We start from the raw sequence: 15,181 nt of genomic DNA on the forward strand, positions 1-15,181 counted from the left end.
AAAAAACATTTTGGCTATACGACATGTAAACTGCCAGAACGATTCACAGGAGAAATCACAACAAACACAACAATAACTTACATAAAATAATTAGAATAAATAAATAAATAAACATATGATGAAAAAATATTGCAACAATCTTCAATAATAATAATGATAAAATATGTGCCAGCATTCAAAATTAAACAGTCTATGTTGACTTTTTTAAGGCAGTTATACAGCGGGATTTGGATGTGTATGTATAGGCTACTGTATGCCGGACTAGGCTTATCTGTATACTAAAGGCATTTGTGGTTCTACTAAACATGGAATGCTTCGGTCACTCTCTTTTCCCACCAATACAAAGTTGATAAGTTCTGTCATTCACAAACTAGCGTAAAGCTGCAGTCATGGAGCAATCGCGGTCGGTGAATTCAAAAGGCTTCGATGGGGAAAAGGATTTCTGAGAATTTTAAGACATTTCTTAGGTCTAGAAGCTATCATTGAACACATGTGCTGTCCTAGAAAAATACCCTTTAACAGTCAAACTAACGCTTTGTATTCTTTTTTTTCTTGATAAACTAATTTGAGAAAGAAAATCTCAAAATAGGCCTATATGTAATTCAAATATAGAGAGAAGCATTCAACAATCACTGATTGGCATGGAAAAGACACCTCATTAAACACCACTTAAACATCAAACCGCCCTGCCTTTCATTGGCCTAAAGTTATGACAGTGAGCATCACAAACTCTTTCATTATTTTTTTTAACACCAGAGCCACTTCTTTTTTGTTTGTCATTATTTCATTTCCCCCCCCCCCCAAAGGCACGAGTTAGGTGTTATCTTTAGCAGGCGGGGCGCACCGGCATTTGGAGCAGGATCACCTGCCTGTTCTCCGAGGGGTGGCACTTGTTTATGTGCCTGGTGAGTCCCGGCGAGCTGTAGAGAGTGGCGGGGCAGTATTTGCACGGGTAAATCTGGGAGGAGTGCATGAGACGCAGGTGTCTCTCCTGGCCGGCCCTGCTGGTGAAACTCTCCCCGCACACAGGGCACAGCAGGCAGTCCACCGGGCTCAGGTTGAGAGGGCTTTGGTTTGAGGCTTCCTCTGAGGATGAGGATGATGATGATGATGCTGAGGAGGAGGAGGAGGAGGCGGGTAAGACCGGAGCCTGCTCTGCCGGGCGGTCGCCGGTTTGAAACCCCTGCTCCTCAAGCACTTTCTTTTGCAAGGCCTGGTGTGCCATGATGTGTTTTCTTAGGTATGCCTGTCGCTTAAACCTCTTCCCACAATACTGGCAGTCATATGAGCCATCTTCAGAGCCCGACTCGGACAGACCTGGACTCGGGGTGTCTCTGTCACTCATGTCTTTGGCTTCGTCGGAGACGGACTTGACACCTAGCGGTGGCATTTTGGCCATTTCAGGTTTGATGCCCTGTGCCGGTGGCATCGCCGGTGCCCCGGTGGTCCTCGGTTTGTGCCAGCGGCGGTGAGAGGCGAGGTTGGCTGGGCAGCTGAACATCTTATCGCACTCGGGACAACGGTATTCGACCCTGACGATGCGGGAGCACTTGTGCTGAGCTAGAGAGAAGGGATCCGCATACGCCTCCTTGCACAGCTGACACACAAACTCCCCTAGAGGCTTGTTTCCTCCGGAGGACTGCGCCCTCGGCTTCATCTCCACCGGCCCCTCTTTTATTTTGAGACCAAGAACGGGAGAAGTCGTCATCTCGTCTTCAAAGTTGAGTTTTCTAATGGCTTTGGGTTTCTTGGAGGCGGGTTTAGGTTTGCGCTCTGTACAGTCAGCTGCGGGCCTTTTGGTGGCTACGCGGTTGCTTGGTCCCGGGAGGCTGCTGCTGGTGGTGCCGCTGCGGCTGCTGTTGCTGGTGCCGATTTTCAGGTCGACCGGGGCGTACAGGAGGTGGTCCAGGCCGGAGAGGGAGGCAGGTGTCGGGAATGATTCGGCAGAAATAGGCGAGCCCAAATTGAAACTTCGCTCAAAATATCCCCTGTCGTGCTCCTTGCTGATGGGTCGGGTGGGGCTGTAGAGGGCTTGGCACACCGCCTCTGGGTTGCCGAACTGTACCGGCTTCTCCAGTCTTGGCACCGGCGCGTCAGCTGCTGTGAAATCCGGCGATGCTGCGGCGCGGTCCGGACTGGACGCCACGGACATCGGCGGGGAGGGGTCCACATAACTCGGAAAGGCAGCTGGGATGGGTGGCTCCTGGAGGTCATCTTCGTCTGACCGAGTCCTGTAGGAAACATGTGCAGATTTCTTGTTTCTTTTTACCAGGAATCCTTTGGGCATCTTGGCGAGTAACAGTGGAAAGGCACTTTGGGGAGGTGGATGAAGTCTCGAGTATCCAGGTTTGTTAAAAATATGGCAACACTAGAAGCTTATGGGACTTTATCTCCCCAGTATATCGATTCTTCTGTGGCTGAAATGTTTTCGTCTCCAAGGCATAGCTCCACTCTTTTTATGCCGGAATGATGCTATTGTTCTCGCCCCCCCGTTGCAGCATCCCCGACCAATCGGATGAAACCAAGATCCCAGTGGATTTGATTGTGGGAGGGCTTAGAGTCTGGGTTTGGTGGATTTCGTTGGAGGATGTGCAGATAGCTTAGCAGATGTACTGGCGGTTTATTACATTAATGTGTCCGCTCAGCCCCTCCCCGACAGAGGCACACGCCAGGACCCTCCTCTTTTTACGGTCTGATGGGCCCCTATACAAATGCACACGTGCCACGGCTTTGTGGCTCTCCTCTGGGGGCCCCGGAGCTGCCAAAAGGAAATGTCCATCACTGCCACAATCATAGCAATTTAGAATTAGGACGGGGATGAGACAAACTTGGTTAAATAAAAACCAAAAGCTGTGTTTCTTTCAATTTCTGCTGTGATGTTGCTCAAAGAGGCAATTCACCTAATAGACAAAATTGTAAAACCAGATTCTCTCAATTCAGTGGTTCAGGTTTGTTTTACTCCACACGGTTTACAGTTGTTTATTTTCTTTATTCAGGTTTCGCTTTTACGCAAGACCTTTGCGCACATTACGCAGACTCTACAACAAACCAAATAAACCCGATCTTATATCCTTTATTTTATTATGTCTTAAATAAGCACTAGAGGGAGGGTTTCTTTATTTTAGGGCACGTGTCTGTCTCGGTAGTTTAACTCGACATATAAATCAGACATCTTGCTGCATACATACATAAGTAATAAGTATGCCCTCTGGTCTTTGTGCACAATAGCCACGTCTGCCCGTGCTTGGATATCCCTGTGTTTTTTCTTCTCTTTTTTTTCGGTTGAAAAGCAAATTGACCTCTTAACTGTGAAACGGCCGGGACTTACGGCCAATCTGGCCCACAGCTAGACGCGTGCTGGGCGGAATCAGTGTTCCTGACTAAAAAAAAGGCCGCAGTCCAGGCTTGTGCTGCAAAATGCTGCACAGATATCCAAAGCTAAAATGAAGCTGCTGTGGATGCAGTGGAGAACTGTTGTTTGTACAAACACGTGCTGTTTTCAGAATGCTAGTGTTCAATTGGTGGGCTTTTTCTGCTAAAATAAGCGTAAATCATAAAGTTCAAGATTTAAGTTCGCATTGAATCCAACAGTTAAACAAGTTAATATAATGCGTGGTTCTTAAAATAACACTCTGTTACAATAACACTGTTTTATGTGCAGCCTCCTGTCTCCCTAACAAAGACAACTTTTTTACGCCAAATACATTTCGCCTTATTTTCTCCACCAGCTCCCCTATGGTTTCTGTGCATACCTCATATATTGTGGATCTATCTTTTTTTTTCACGTTAGGCTGCAGTGCGCCGCTTGGCAGAGAGTACATTCTTTTTCCTTTCAGTCGGCAGACCAGGGAGGAATTAATCTCCATCGTCGCACATTGTTCCCCTCATTTGCATAAAGCTGCAGTATGACCAAGTCAAATAATTACACAATCGGAGCTGAGCCGCAGGCCTGCGCCTTTTTTTCAATAGGCCTCTGTGTGCCGGTGCTTTCTCACCTGCCTGGAAGCACGCCGTTATTTCAGTTGCATGGGTTAAATGTCACACTTTCTAAATCTAGAAAAAGATGTTTTGAAGGTTAAACAAAAGTTTAGATTTAAATCGTTCTAAAGATATAAAACTATATAAACTGTTCAGTGTTTTAATGAAGTGACTATGTTTAAACATATTTGTGTAGTATTCATCTCAAATCATATTTTCCTGTAACGTTTTATAGTGTGTAGGCGTACAGTTGCTACGTTTTTATCTTGTTTAGTTTCCCGTGACTTCACTGACTCTCCTATACTTCTTTTTATATTTGCTCTAAAATATAAATATGTTCCAAACTTTTTTTTTTATTGGTCGTGTTTGCCTCCTCTGCTCTGTTACTTGTTGTTTATTCAGTCTGCAAATCTATTAGTCGTGCTTTGTTGGGACTCGCGCTTTGATGGCATTTTAACGAGTTCCTCTTTCCCCCGTGATAATTTCTGTGGGGCGCGTGGGCTGGTCTTGGCTATACCGACGCATGCGCGTGTTTGATCAGTGGCGCGTGCTGTCCTGGAAGACGAGACGCTAGGCGCCCAATTAGCATACAGCTGCAGCTGCTTTAATGTAGGCTCAACTTCAGCCTCTAAACCTTATGTCATGCTGTAGGATTTAAAACGTTGCTCTCATTTTCCCCCTGCCTGTAGGCCATGCTGTAAATTAGTTAGATTATACGATAAAAGTAGAAAATTTAAATAAGTCATGTTCTAAATGCTTTTGTGTTTCATGTTTCTTTACAGCAGGTCTATATTTTTCCAGTTTTCTGCAAATTGTCACTTTAAAAAAATGCCTCAGCTGTTGTAGGTCTGATAGTTCACGTATAACCACACAACTCACTGGTTATGAGGTTCTGGGATCAGTCAGTTCTTACTTCACTGCACCACCTACAGGAAGAATACATACTGCTGGGAACACAGAAAAGTTTACCTCCAGCATCCAAAGCATTTCCTCTAATCTCTTTGCAGGCATCTCACCGTGTTGTTTCTGTCATACAGTAACACAGTTACCCAGGGAGCTGTGGAGCAGTTTGGTTATTTCACAAAAATTAGATTACCCTCAATCTTGCCATAGATAGATATACAGAAACCTCTTGTACTACCCAGATGAATGATTGCCTCCATTTGCTTTGCCAACCCAAGCCAATTTGAAAGTGCAATAGGACATGACTGTAATTGAGGCTCACTACATGGCCACCTTCAATGCATTGTCAATCAATTATTGTAATGGATTAGCTGAGGTCCTATTCTGGCTGGTTGTAATCTGATAGAGGGCTCTTTCAGCACCATGGAGAGAGCCAGCGAGGGACCCAGATTTAATCAGGCACTGCTGTGGAACACAGCTCTAGCCTTTGTCCCTGAAAAAGAGCAGGCATGCACCAAGAAGAGGACAATGACACAGTAGAACAAAAGTACCAGAGTGTAATGAAGTGATTCGTTTTTTTTAAACATTTGGGTCCATATGGACTTGTTCGAAACACATTTAAACTATTTCTATAGAGAGATGACGACTCAGTTCCTGTTGATTCTCTTCTATCCCATTCTATTCTTGTTAGTTGCTCTCTTGCAGTGAGTGAGCACAATTCACTTCTTGGCCTTTTAATACATTTTTATGTAATTTCCAAAGAGAGGAACATTTTCAGGACAGTCATCAAAAGTGGAGGGAACTTAAATCAATATACTCCACAGTCAGGAGGTTTTCTGCTTTGTCTTGTGTTTTCAGAGGGAAAACAATAAAGACATAGTTCCCTGCCATGTATTTAATTAACTGTGTGCCACTGTTTGGGTCAGACATTGGCGATTTATGGTGTTTCTCATGGATAACCTGGAAAACCATCTGTCAGCAGTCTCGGGGGAGTCAACATGTCACTGTAAAGCAACAGTCAGCCAGTACTTGTGGCAACAATAGTAAAAGGTTTGTATCAAGCCTCTAGAAAAGAAGTCAGACTGTAGCATCCAAGAGTTCAATGGGGGGGAATTGCTTGTTTGGACATGAGAGCAACACAGAGGTCACTGTCTAGACTTTAAAGTGTACTTTAGACTGATGCCCATGAGACCAGGTTACTGTGAAAAGCCCCGTAAAGTGGTGAAGCTCTGAGCTTAAGACTAATGGACCTCGGTGTTGACCGGGAATGTCCCTGATGTCATCTGTACTATTGACAATGATGCTAATGGCTCAATGAGGACAGATGCTTTAATGTAATTTCTGGAGAAGTTGTTTGGTGCTGCCGGCTAATAAAATCGTCTTTTTGCAAAACTATATTCTGCAGTGCATCTTCAAATCCACTGCAAAATAAATATTAAATGCCATTAAAACGACATATCAAGGCAAAAAGGTTAGCTAATGACTTCCGTAGAAACCACTGAAGCACGTAGTGTTCGTATCAAATGTTATGTGTGCATGATGTGAATAAATGCGTCAATGGGACAATGCCAGATTTTCTTTTTTCGTATAGAGCCGAGTCTTCCTGCATATCAGTAGCTGCTGAAGTCCCAGGGGCATGTTTAGCTCTAATTAACTCATCAAAAACATCAGAGTGTCTCTCAATAATCTCCGCAGTCCATTGGTTGTTTGGGGGGAGTCCCCTGTCAGAAAGCATGCCCTGGAATGTTAAACACTAATTCACCTCTGAGCTGTGGAGGTGGATAAAGTGATTGTTCTATCTGGGAGCTGATTAAAACAGCTCCGGCCTGCATCTCCAATCTGCATCTCCCCTCTGCGCTCACCTCTGACATCACACCACATTCATTTCTGTATTCATGAGCAGATGAGAAAGCACAGGCAGAGCTGCTGCCGTACTACAGATAATAAGGCCAGCAGGCACCACATTCGCTGCCACAGGTTTCCCCCTACCCCTGCTCATTCAATTACTTCACAAGAGTCCTCTGAGGCACAGCTGCACTATGGGGGTGAAGAGGAGTAAATTGAGGTACATTCATGTAGACACACACAAAAGCAAGCACACACCTTACAGATACAAAGAAGTGAAGGAGGCACACACGCTCTGTAGCTAGAGAAGCCAGCATATAAAGGATTTTACTGACAGGCATTTGGATTAGAAGCAATACATTTCTCACAGAACTGGACAACAAAAAAAAGGTCCATCCTCTGTTGCTCACTGCCTACCTGAAGATTGTAATGATATTGATAATGACTCCAAAAGAAGAAAAATTTAATCAGGGCCCTTGCTCATAGACTCAATATATGAGGTCACCATTATCTTGATGAAAGTGTAGACAGCAGCTGTATCATCTTGGAGCATGAAAGATGGACTCTGGCAGACCTAATGGGCCATATCCTTTATCTATTGACATATGGAGCTACACAGTGGTCATTTTTCTTATAACCTAACTATTAGTCAGCTTATCTGCCTTATTCATACATAAGATGCATTGGACTTGTAGAAGTCTGTTAATATATAACAATCCTGTTTCCTGAATTAATATTTACAATGTTGTATTTTAAACACTAGATCTAAATGTAGACGCTCTGAGGACGTTTGTCTACGGAGTGTGAGCTCTCTGGAGGAGACTGGTTGCTCTCCATGGTGCTGAACTTCTGCTCTTGGGTTATAGTGGCAGCTGCCTTGTAATACCTCGGGCTCTATAAAACACACAGGACCAGTGGGAAATAGAATTGGTACCCTGTTAGTGGCTTTAAAAGCTAGAGTGATGATATTCTGTTTTAACATGATGTTGACCATTTTTAGAAATTGTTTTATTTAAAAAAAATAAAAAGTTCCATTTGAGGAAATACGCATATTTATTTTCTTTGCCAAGCGTTGGATAAGAAAACCACTACCACTTTCATGCCTATATGGAGCAGCTTAGCCTCACTTAGCACAAAGACTGGAAACATTGCGTGACTCTGTGCAAGCACCTTTAAAAGTACATAAATTAACACCTTTTCATTATCTTGTCATTTAATTAATTCATTGCATATAATATATGTAATTTCTTCCTGCTGAAGCCCATAGAGTGTCCAAGAAATGTATGAAAAATGTGGGGCTCAAGTATGTAAGTACATCCTTAATATGTGTACGTTAAGAGAAGAACCTTTTCTTGGCCTTTGACTTTGGAATGCCGCATTTTCGAAACAAAGAATTCCCAGAATTGGCATGCTCTTCATTAGATGGCATAATTTGCATTCTCTTATAATTGTGCTGCCTCTTTGATTATTAAATAATCACCCTAATTAGGGAGCATAATAGGGTTAATCAGACTCTGCTCATCACACTTATTATTATTCCTGCAAAAAAAATGAAGGAAAAAGATACAGTACTTGATTAATTATATCAGCCTTTTCATCAGCCGGGCTACCATTCCCCCCTCTGAAATTAATATCATGTTGTAAATGGAAGGAAGGAGCTGGCCGGACACAGACAGATGAAAGATTTCACTCAAATTAATTAAGCACTAATTATGCGGTGGGAGTTGGGAGCAGTTTGCATAATGAGCTCTATCAAAAGAGATCAGTCATGGAGAGGGGCTGTAGAGTTTCTATACAGCCTTCAGATGATACACAGACACCACTGCACATCAGGAAGAGGGCTTGCAGAGAAGTGGGAAGAGGGTTAAAGCACGTTGAGGCTTGAGTCGGGAGGTTGAGGAGTGTTTTGTTGGGTTTGTCAACATGCTGTGAACCGGAAGCTTCCAGACTTGACATGTTGTGTGCCACAAACATGGATTATTTCAGTCTCACTTAAATATATTAAACCAGTTCTGAGGCTTTTTTTTTATTCTCCTCTCAGCTTAAGCATCAGATAATGAATTTCCTGCTACAGCAAGAGAACGTAAGAACAGAATGTACCTCTAAATCTGAGCTAATCACAAACAACCTGGAGCCACACTCCAGGGAGCCTTAAAGACCCTAATCACCTCTCACTCCAATTCTTGTGGTGATCAGTTATTGTTGATCGGGGACTATACTGTGGATATCTATCTAGACAATGGGAAAAGGGATTAAACAGAAATAAACTCTCTATGTCTTAATCGCCTGTTTAATCACAGCCATAGTGTATGGAGTTGAGTTACTTGAACTGATTTGTGCCACAGCAGCAGCAATCATGCATAGGCTAATCAGGGTGCACAGCCCGGCACTGCCCTTCAAGGTCTCCGAGTGGAATTACAAAGACTATGATTAGTTAATCAAATGAAGAACCAATGTCCTTTCTTTATTTGTGTATACACCTTATCTAAATGGAAATTGTATAGCGGAGGCACTTCCAGAAGGACACATCTACATGTGAATGATCCTCCTTGAGCCCTTGGCAGTGAATACAGAATAAGATCTTTCACTCCCAATCATTGTGTTATGGCATTGTGGAGACTTTTACATGTCTGAATGATATTTGTTGTCAATGCTCATGTGAATGATGCAATCACTTAGTCTGTTGTGAAGTAAATCAGGAAGCACTAGACAGCAACTCTTCAAACACACATGATGATGTGAGGCAGAATGTCAAGATTGTATTATTTTGAGAGTGGAGAAAAAGGGGAAGCAGACAGGCTCTACATATATACAGTGTGTGTGTGTGTGTGTGTGTATATAGACATATACCATGCAACTGATCTGCAATGGAAATGTCTAAGTGACCCCAAACATTTGACCGGTAATGTGTGTGTACTGTGTATATATATATATAATATATAGTGTGTGTATATAAAATATATATATATATATATATATATATATATATATATAGATAGATAGATAGATAGATAGATAGATAGATAGATAGATAGATAGATAGATAGATAGATAGATAGATAGATAGATAGATAGATATGTGTATAAGTGACGTTTGCACAGTAGCCTACTGTGCAAACGTCTTAGGCAGATGTGAAAAAAGGCTGTAAACTAAGAATGACTGCTATCACCTTGGGTTATCCAAAATTGGATTATTACACGCTGCCTCGGCACAACTCTCTAGCTTTTCCCTCCAGTAGCCTATAAACAACAGATTCTGTTTTAGTACTAAATCTAACATTGAACTTTTTTGTGGCAAAAGGTTTGAGGGGATAGACCCTTATGAACCTTTAATGAGTAGCAGCAAACAACACATTGATATGTCCCATACATTCAGCCTCATAACAAGCCATCAATCTGAAATGTGGCCTGAGTTACGTTTAGATTGATTTAAACTTTATTATAAAGTAATTTAGCATCAAAGCAAACCTTTCTACACCACCCTTCCCTCTGGTAGACATGCTGTTAGACTTGTGATTGTTGTTCCTAAACAGAAAATAATTTCCCTCCATTGCTTTGTGATAACTTCCTTCCAGGGGCAGCAGACTTGACCTGCTCACTCCTCCTAGAATCACCTCTATTATTTGTCCGGGACAGCAGCCCTTTGGAGGGTTGGGGGGGGGCTCTCTGAAAGGTACAGGGTCATGGATATCCCAATCCATCTCTGTCTGCCAAGCGATTGATTGTGATTTAGTGCGTGGGGCAGGAGATGGTGGGGTTCCATTCTGAAGAGCGATAGGTGGGAACCCTTTGACTCCCAGCACATGGCAAGCAGAGGCAGGGCTATGGTGAGGTGTCAGAGGCAGCTGGTGGGGGTAACTGGGGTGGATCTGGCGGTTGGAGGGAGTCAATGGGGGGTGTTGCATGGATCACAAGATAGAAGGTGTCAGAGATTCAGGACAAAGCCCCCTAAGCAACCGCCTGAGTCTATCACTTAGCCCATCCATCACCCATCCAGCTTTGTGGTTAGCATAACGGTTGCTAGCTAATCGTTTCATCATCAGAGAGATAATGGAGATGACAGGAAAACAGAGTAGCAGCAAGGGCGCACCAGTAGTATATGGCCATACAGGGTGGGCTTTATGCCAGCTGGATGAAATATGTAGCGATTTCCCTTAACTCCTGACTCATATGTTAATGATCTCAACTAGAGCCTTGACTTCAAGGTTTACTTCTTGGAGGTATAGGCTTGGTGATGTTTGTTTGAACATTAGTTAATGGTTACACATGAGTGTACGATGAGCTGGCTTCATGGTTTGGAACAGCATTTGTTTCTCTTCGTTAACTCTGAATGAAACCATCGTAAATCTAAGGGGAGTTTCCCTATATTGGGCTCTGAGAAACTCAGAGGAGATATCTGCCCTGATTAGGAGAATAAAAATGTGTCTGGTGTTAAGAAGATATGCTTCATATCCTGTCAGCTGCTCTGATTTCCCAGTTCTCTTCTAAATATCTCAAGATATGCCATAATAAACATTATCTGACTGGAAATCAGAGAAAATGGCTTACACTTAATAATATAATCTTTAAATCCTAGTACTCAGGAGCAAAGTTCAGAGAGAGTGTTCTTCCAGTTCTTGACTGAGCTTTGTCTCCCAGATCAGATCAGATACAAGCTGTCCTCGGAAGGATGTTAAGCACGACCACAGCCTCGCTTCAGTGGGCTGCTCTGGCAGCTTAACTCTATTATCAACCTGAGAGTCCTTGGTAGGGCCAGATCTTGAAATTAGAAGGCAGACGTTAGGTGGAATTGTTTGTGGAATTAGGTTGTACTGGATTTGTTTTATATGGTGTTTATTTTAAATCATATTGATCAAACATTCTTTCACGCATCATTTATACACAGCCTATCCAAAGTTTTTTTTTAAATCACCTGTTCCATAATTGTACTTGAACAATAGTGCTGTAAGAGCAGCAGTGAACGAAGACCGGTGTATTGTCAATCACAGGCAGTTGTGTCAGCCAGGTAAATGTGTAGCCAGTAACCTGATCTGCTGTTGACAGAACAGGGACAGGTGCTCCAGCCAAACTAATCCATACATGCATGCTAGACACAGGTCCTCTATTAAGGCAGATTGATTCAAAGCTTTTTAAGACTACTCCGTAAACATTCCAGGCCTGGCCATACCTTTGTTGTTGCCATTACAATTTCAGTAATTCTAGATGGTCTACATTGGAAAGGGAAAGGAATGTTCCCTGTTGGCCCAACTAATGCTGAAAACATTTTGTTACACAAGATGAGGGAACATCTCTGGAAATTATGTCGAAGGGGAAATTAAATAGCTGGGCGGTTTGTCATTTGAAGTATTTGATACACAAAAAGATACTTTAGCTTTATTGAACTGAAGTTTCTTCCAAAAAAATGATATAGTATGGGGCTCAAGGAGGGTTGAAATCATGTGTGTGGACTTATTGTCATAGCTTGCATGACCATTTCACATAAAAGCCTTGTGTAAAAAAAACATATACACCATAATTCTCTTTGATTAAGTGTTATTATCAAACCCACTCCCATAAGGCCTCAAATGCCAAACAAAGGTTTACAGGCAGAGGCCAGACATCTTTTGCCCTCTGATTGGTTGAAAAGCCAGGAGCAGTCTCACCTGTTATTCACAGCCCAGTGCATGGTAAACACCCTCAGTCAGAGCTGTGGGGAGAAGGAGCCCATCTGGTCTTTCGCATTAACTACCAGCTCTTTAACAATGGCTTCCAGGAAAAAGGATAAGGGTACAACAGGCCATATCAGCCAATAAAAACAGGCTATGCATGACATTTAGCGCCTGATGTGGGGCTTAGCGGTATACAGGTTACCTACTGTCCGCACCAGCCCCTGGCAATAAAACAAAAGGCAATCTCACAGAGCAGGGGGGATGCTGTGTGTAAAGCCGCCTGTTTCAGCTGTTGATCTCATAATATTTGTGTAAAGATGCAGACAGAGCCTATTTTTAGGATGCTTTCATATAAACATCACACAAATAAACTGGCAATACCTTTAGTTATGCGAACACTTTTATAATCACAATTATTCTCAGCTCTTCATATCCATCCCAATAGGGAAGTGTTGTTACATTCAAGGAGGAAGGACCCTGACAGCTCAATTTATTTGGATGGATGTAAATAAGAGAAGCACGAAGCATATGAGAGGAGAGAGCCATGTTAATGGATACTGGATAGCATTGAAGTGGTTCTTTGACTAAACAGTGCCATCTTGTGTTCAATTACAATTCAGAAAAACTGGAAGGTGCAAATTACAGATAGAAAAAAAAGTTGTAATTTTCATGAAAATAACAATATCTGTAGGCAACATATCCCTTTCTTGAGCAGATTATGAACTTTTTTTTATAAATAGTGTGCATTTGATCTATTTTATTTACTTATTTTCTTACTTTTGCACACTGTTCAGCCCTCTAATGTAGCTTTCAGTGGTGATGTGCCACAAGCCCCAACAATTAGCAACCCTCATCTACAAAATGGACTCTAACAAGTTAGAAAACAGTTAACTCTATCTTTTTTGATATTCGATGAGGCTCTATTTTACAACTACATCCACCTAGCATGCAAAGGTTGGACACAAAGTCTCTAAATAAGATCTATGGAATACAAAGAGGGATGTGAAGATGGAAAGGTTTGGGGTGGAGTTTGAACAGCAAGCAATGTGCTTTCTACAGCTGCTGGCACTAATGAGGATAATTACCCCAGTAATAACATTAGCCTATCTGAGGGAATGGAGGGGAAGGACAAGTGGTTGTGTGTGTGTGTGTGTGTGTGTGTGTGTGTGTGTGTGTGTGTGTGTGTGTGTGGTGTGTTGTGTGGTGTGTGTGTGTGTGTGTGTGTGTGTGTGTGTGTGTGTGTGTGTGTGCGTTTGCGCGTGCATGCGTGTGCCTATGGGTTTATGGATGTGCGCGTCCTTCTATCTCACTTGCTGTCTCTCCCTCCTTCCCTGAATCTCAATATCTCTTTGTTAGCCCACAATAATTGTATTTGGGCCTCATATCCGCCATATCAGATTCGAGTTTGTACAAGGTAATTAGCAAGGGAAGGGAAGCCTCCACACCAGGAGGACAAATGCCCCCATGACATCATTCTGGCTCCACTCAGAAGGGGAACATTTTTTTCTCTTGCTCTCTCTCTCTCTCTCTCTCCCTCTACCTCTCCCTCCCTTTCCCCCTCTTCCTCCTCTTCATCCTTCTTGTCATTCAACTTTTTTTTTAAAAGAACACTGAATAGAGACAAAAAATGTAGTGGCAAGTTGATGACATTGAAAAAGAGGCGAGTTGGGGTTAAGAAGATAAAGAAATATAGAGAAAAAGGAGAGAGAAAGGAGAGAAAGGGGTTGAAAATGATTTGAGATGAGATGGAGGCCTGTAATCTCCAATCAGCTTTGACTAACAGACAGCGGGGGAAAGTTCCTTGGTATTAATGCAGCTTGCCATTCAGAAGGAGCCGGTGTATCCAGCTGGGAGTCGGGGGATGAGGGATGGATTAACTGGCACTCAGGTGGAGAGAGATGAAGAGAATCAGACGGAGACCCTGTGGATGGTCACACCTTCTCTTGCTCCATCCATCTTCCTTTTTTTCCTCTCAGGGACCAAATGCACTGTACTCTATGTTTTCTGGGTGGAGTGGAGAAAGCAGAAGGAAGTGGTAGAAGCTTTACTTTAAAGGCATCTGTGTGCAATATGTGTATGTTTAATGTTTTGAAGATGAGTCAGCAGTTTCCTTAGAAGGCTAGAGTTTAAGGGATTTTTATTATTTACTGTATATAATCATACAACTTTTGTCAACTCTACAAAGCAGTTAAGAAGAGTGATTCATTTGTGTGAGTAAGTCAGATGTGATGTCAAATTATAAATTAGAGATAGGTAGAGATACAAAAAATTTATAATAACATAATATGATTATGTTATTATCATTGTTGATACATAAGCACTAATATCAACTCCCTTTTTTTATTGCTGTCAACAGACTTGTGGAACAAACTCTGGGACTGTTGCTTGGGAGTTGAGCCAGTGCATGTTTACAATGAATGATGACACAACAGGACATTGCTGTGTGGGTGTTCAAAAGGAAAGTCTGTTCATTTTGTTATCACTGTTTCTTCTTAGTAAGTCCTTTTTGTTGTGAAGTGACTGTTGTTTTCCCATTTTTTGGATGTGTATTTCTTTTCAGTTAGATACCTATCATTGTGTTTCTTTTAGATGATTTCCTTGCATTTTAAGACATATCAGAATTTCTTGCATTGTAATATCCTTGCAGTCTTTGCCAATATAATGTGAGTTCATGGGACTCTTATTTTAGTTGGATTTTGGAATTCCAACATGGCAGCGCCCGTGTAACAACAACAACAACAACACTTTCAACTTACCATTTTATCCCTTTTGACAAATTCACCCATTTTAATAATTGTACCAATGAG

The 15,181-nt window shown here is 42.3% G+C and overlaps 1 protein-coding gene and 1 pseudogene across 1 annotated transcript; both read right to left on the reverse strand.

The window, feature by feature from the left end:
- Window positions 1-543: 543 nt before the first annotated feature.
- On the reverse strand, window positions 544-2,650 carry insm1b (insulinoma-associated 1b). Its single transcript, XM_032500994.1, has one exon. It carries the CDS (start codon window positions 2,285-2,287, stop codon window positions 827-829), a length of 1,461 nt encoding a protein of 486 aa, XP_032356885.1. The 5' UTR covers window positions 2,288-2,650; the 3' UTR covers window positions 544-826.
- Window positions 2,651-7,491: 4,841 nt separating this feature from the next.
- Window positions 7,492-15,181, reverse strand: part of LOC116670562 (kazal-type serine protease inhibitor domain-containing protein 1-like) — an 8,887-nt pseudogene continuing 1,197 nt past the window's right edge.

Source organism: Etheostoma spectabile, chromosome 20, assembly GCF_008692095.1.
Source record: "Etheostoma spectabile isolate EspeVRDwgs_2016 chromosome 20, UIUC_Espe_1.0, whole genome shotgun sequence".
In the NCBI taxonomy this organism is placed as follows: domain Eukaryota; kingdom Metazoa; phylum Chordata; class Actinopteri; order Perciformes; family Percidae; genus Etheostoma; species Etheostoma spectabile.

What these genes read in the sequence shown, in the direction of transcription:
- insm1b (XM_032500994.1), bottom strand. Translation starts at nt 2,287, where the DNA reads ATGCCCAAAGGATTCCTGGTAAAAAGAAACAAGAAATCTGCACATGTT.